The sequence below is a fragment of the Orbicella franksi genome, chromosome 13 (genome assembly GCF_964199315.1).
Source record: "Orbicella franksi chromosome 13, jaOrbFran1.1, whole genome shotgun sequence".
In the NCBI taxonomy this organism is placed as follows: domain Eukaryota; kingdom Metazoa; phylum Cnidaria; class Anthozoa; order Scleractinia; family Merulinidae; genus Orbicella; species Orbicella franksi.
Window position 1 is genome coordinate 14,108,521 of NC_138157.1, and position 5,000 is coordinate 14,113,520.

General features: G+C 38.6%; 1 protein-coding gene across 2 annotated transcripts in view; it reads right to left on the reverse strand.

Moving 5' to 3' along the window:
* The window catches only part of LOC145465351 (allene oxide synthase-lipoxygenase protein-like), a 23,316-nt gene that overhangs the window by 8,834 nt on the left and 9,482 nt on the right, over positions 1 to 5,000 (reverse strand). For both annotated transcript variants that reach the window (XM_081449129.1, XM_081449128.1), the window contains exons 2-3: positions 1,104 to 1,199; positions 58 to 318 (exon numbers count right to left, since the gene is read on the reverse strand). In XM_081449129.1, the coding sequence (XP_081305255.1) occupies positions 58 to 318; positions 1,104 to 1,188 (346 nt within the window). In that variant the 5' untranslated portion in view covers positions 1,189 to 1,199. The remainder of the gene's footprint in view (positions 1 to 57; positions 319 to 1,103; positions 1,200 to 5,000) is intronic.

Sequence of the window (5,000 nt, forward strand, 5' to 3'; positions counted from 1 at the left end):
GCAAATTCTAATTCTAAATCACTTAAAAGAAAATCTTACAATGTTATACCATTGTACCTTTGCCCTCGAAGATGATAGCCTCACTTTGTACCCAACGGTTGCATGGGAAATCGTACGTGGCGTTTTTTGTTTTGTCCGTGATCGTCACTCGGTTAACGAACCAATCACTGTACAACATGCCGCCATCATTCTTCAAGGTAATCATCAAAAGCTCGCCAACATCTTTGGCGGTCACGTGATACTCATCCGTCTGTCCTGCTTCGAAGTCGTTGTGGAACCATTTGTCCAAGGACAACGCGTCAGTTTCACCATTGGTACCTTGATAAAGAGACAGTTTGTAAAGGTAACCAAAATGATTTCGAGTGCAATTTGACAAAAAAAAAAAAAAAAAAAAAAAAAAAATAAGCACAAGTAATTTTTTTTATAGGCTAAGCCCAAGCCCGTAGGGCGAGTGCAATTTGTAGTGCTTGAAAAATTTACAAGTGCTTATTTATTCCAAATTATTACTTGGTAATAATATGCATCTTGATAATGATGTTGGATTCAGTTTCAACTTTCTGCACTGTTTGGGATAATTGTCGTGCTCTCAGCCATTCAGCGTGCTGACATTTGTACATGTATTTTATTACAGTGGAAACACTGATCTCACCGGTTTAACTTATCTGTAGACGTCTAAAAAGTAACGTTGTAGGCTCTCTGACATTTTGAGGTGACCCAATACCGTGGCCTAACAACATGATCTAACAACGCCAAGATTTCTCGTCAAATATATTTTTATCAACTCCTCTGTTGGTCCGCTTTGCGGTAAGTTTTTACGTGACGTTCAATGCTCTAAGAAACATTTTATACTCAGAAAAAAAAACAGGCGTCTATTTCAAAGCACTATTGTAGGGCTATCATCACTGATGTGAAATATTCTCTCATAAATCTCAACCCTCATAAGCGGTTGTCGAGTTTAGTTTTCCCTGTGGCTCCCTGGGCTTTGCATTACTTTTTGTTTCCACCACTGTGGAGTCTGCTCCTCGCTCCTGCCCAGGTGAGGAGCGCGGGCTCATTTCCCGAGCAGCCGTGGTCGTCAAGCCGGTAAGTTTTTGATGAGTTACCTTTGATAATAAGAGATACCGATGCATCCGTCCCAGCTCCCTTTCGGATTCCTGTGATAACAGTAATCAGGTATTCTGACGTCATCTTTTCGTCACCTAAAAGGGAGCGTGCGGTTGAATGCTAACAATCTTCATAAAATTAGTAAAAAAAAGCTGCTTTACAATGTTCTGTGTATAATGTAGATAAATAACTAAATTATTATGCTAACGAAAGAAACTAGCTTTGTTGAACTGTTTTCTTTCCAATGTTTTGAAATCGTTGTTTAAAAATTCGGGGTCCGGATATTTTGAACAAATGTACTTGAAATGCCGCTGGACATTTTCCCAAACAAAACCCTTTCATATTGGTTCCTTCGAAGTCGCATGATCTCCTGCAATAATACTGTTTCAGACATCTATGGCGACGTATGTTGACTGAATGCCGGCCACTGTTGCAAAGGGATCTAGGTATGTTTTGCCATGCTGTAACGCAAATCGTTTAATGATTACCCCTTGCTTCAGAAACTAATAATTTTTGTTTGTATAGTGTTTGTATTTTTTGTCATTTCCTTTGAATCTCAATGTTCCCCGGCTCTGCATAAGTAAACAAAGATATTCTCGGGAACCAAGATTAACTGTTTTCCGTTGGAACAATCATCAAGCATTTTTCAAACTGACTCAACTTAGAGAAAAGTAAATTATAACACCAGTAGAATATGGTACACGCGTTTGTAAGTGTTATTAAATTTGATGCAAATTCTTGTAAAACGCTGTAATAATACTTGTCGAAGTCATGTTAACCAAGACTGATTTCACTTGCTCCACGAAAGACATTAATGTAAGATTTAAGAGTCCGGAATTCTTCCAATTCGGACGCTGGCCTATTTGGTAGTATCAGTAACTTTTGCTTTCCAGTCAAACCAGAAAGCTACTTTTAAACACACTTTCCTGTTGTATTTTGACCACTTGGGACAATTAGACGAATCGAACGTTTTTGAAAACACTTTTCTGTTAATATTGTTTGTGATCCGCAGTGGTGCTTTAGTTCTACCGCCATGCTATTAACCCTCGTTACTTTTAACTTTGTAATGACTTTCTTGCATCGCTATCGAAATTTGAGGATCTTGCTGAAACAAGTTGGTTCCCTGTAAAATTAAGCATTACTTCGTTATGCACAACGGTAAAATTACAATGCTAAATTCGCAAATTCTCAGAAATATGACCACAGTGGTATCTTTTTGTATAAGTCTCAGTATTTTTTACTTAAGTTCACAAAATGAATATTGGTGTCATGTGAGAAAAAAAAAAAAAAGAAAACAATTAAAACGATCTTACTCGTTTATCCAGACTCATTTTGGATGGACATCTCCAATTGCCTAGCCACCATTGTGAGCAAGCTTCGATCGTTGAACCACTTCATCATATATGATTATTGAATTCAAATCGCAAAGACATTTTTAAACAAACCTGCCAAGTTCACATGCATCATGCCTTGAAGTTTGCGCCTTATGAAGTCGAAGCATTCTAAACAGTCTTTCAGCCGAGAAGATGATGCCATAAAATTAGCTACCTCTTTGTTACCTCTATTTATGTTTTGCTAATGAATTTACCCTTAAAATCGCTCTTTAAGGTCTTGGGGCGTTTATTAAGATTTTATAATTAAGAGCCAATAGTCGTCGACCCGTTGCAATTATCAATGCACTGAGAACAACAACCTGGGACGAGCTTGAGGCAGTGGCCATAATTAAGTTTTCTTTAATTTTCTAACGCAGGTGTAATATTGTTTCGACAACAACTCGCCATGGACCTTACTCCTTCCTTGAGGTTATAAAAAAGCAACGTTATGATCGATCGTAAGTGCAGCAGGTGTCGTGCATATAGACATTACTGCGTAAAAAGCTCCGGCAATGTTGTCCCCGTCTTCGTATCGGTAATAATTGGGAGCTTCCGTGACACAAAACTCATGGTTTTTCTTGGCGCCAGTCACTTGATTATGTGTTTTTTATTTTTAACAAGGGAGCCCACTCATGCACCCGGAGCAGGTTACAGTAGGGCCCCGCAGCGTTTTTCTCTGGTCAAAACGGTGGTAAGTTTATGATCTTTATTATTAAAAACTGGATCATTAGATAATGCAATTCTCGAGTTTTCATTGGCTTAGCCATCATGGGTTATGAGCAATTATATCATGCTCTACAAATATGGTAAGCGCACGCATGAGTTATTGGGGCGTTTTTACTTTTATATTATTTTAATTTTCTATGTTTTGGGGGCGTTTTTAATAAAACAGTTATTCCACTCGCGCTTGTTGGATATGAGATGATTATACTCCACTCGGCGCGACGCGCCTCGTTGACCATCCACCATCTCTTATCCAATACGTGCTCGTAGAATAATTGTCAAATAGTTTCAGAACAATAGTATACGCGCCTCGTTGGCTATTTAACGAATCGAATTTGGTTTAGCGTTGTCTGTTCTCTTATCGACAACGATATGCCTCATCACAGTGGTCAAAACGTTGTGCCCACGAGGCGCAGCCGAGTGAGTCCACAACAACTTTTGACTACTCTGATGACGTATATCGTTGTCGATAAGAGTACAGACAACGCTAAACCACATTCGATTTGTTTTTTACCATAATATCAACGTTAATGAAAATGTTTTTTCAGAGCGTGACCACCTAGAGCGTGACCAAGAGCGTGACATATTGACGCGAGCAGCGTTGTCTGGACTCTTATCGACAACGGCAAATTAGCCAATCAGATTGCGAGATGTGGTAAAACTTTCATCTCATATCCAGTTAGTGGCGCGAGTGGAATAATTGTTTGTCAAAAACGCTCCCCAAATATAGAAAACTAAATTACGCGCACGTTTACCACGTGTAGAGCGTGGTTGTAATATTGCTCGTATACCATGATGGCTAAGCCAATGAAAACTCTTGAATTGCATAATCCAATGATCAAGTTTTTAACTGTAATTATCTTAATGGAGCTACGTCACGACCCGCGCATGTGCGAGATTTCATTCCGTTCTCATCGAGAGACAATTTTTTCCATTGACGCAGATACCTTTGGCTAATAGCTCTACTTTTAATTCTTCTTTAAAATATTCCAAGATGTTTTATCTTCTTATTACTGTTTGCTTAAGTTTTTAACGATCACATGAAACACTTGAACACTACAAACAATAATAATGATTGGGGCGCTTGTAATTTTAATGACGTTTTTTCAATATCTACCCATACGACCCTACTTCAAAATTTCATGAATTAAAAATGGTCTCAGATTCAACATTCATGCGAAAAGAAAAAAAATACAGCGAGAGATTTTAAGATGTTTTTGAGCGACTTATTTTACTTTAAAGTGCACCTAACCCCAAACTTTTTTTTCGCTAAAACGAATCTACATGTTATTTGAAATACTTCTGCGAAAAAATTTTTGGATTCGATTAAATCCTCGATTTTCTGTGCTCCGACGAAATCGCGAAAATAGCCCCAAAATACCGCCATTTTGTTTCACGACCGAGTTTGAGGAGAATGGGTCCAGTGGCTGTTGTGACGTCTACCCAGGAAGATCGAATAACTCACGTCCTCTCATTTCCATGGTGCAATACACATTCGAAAAGTGCGCAGATATGCCTTCCAGAAGTGCTATCGGCTGTTGCAGCAATATCCCAGATGTAAAAAAAGATATACTGTACAATTTACTAGCGGTGATCGGTCAATGGTACAATAAAGACATAACGATGGTTGATTTTGTCGAACCGAAACACGCGAACTGAGTCTGTGAGAACCATTGAAGAACTCTCACTGGAATTTGTTCCGCAGACTTTCAAACGCTATTTTCAAAATTTTCTGCTCAAAGCCAACCAGCAATTTGTCGAAATACTATCGACAACCTATATCTTCCAGTCCCGCAGTAT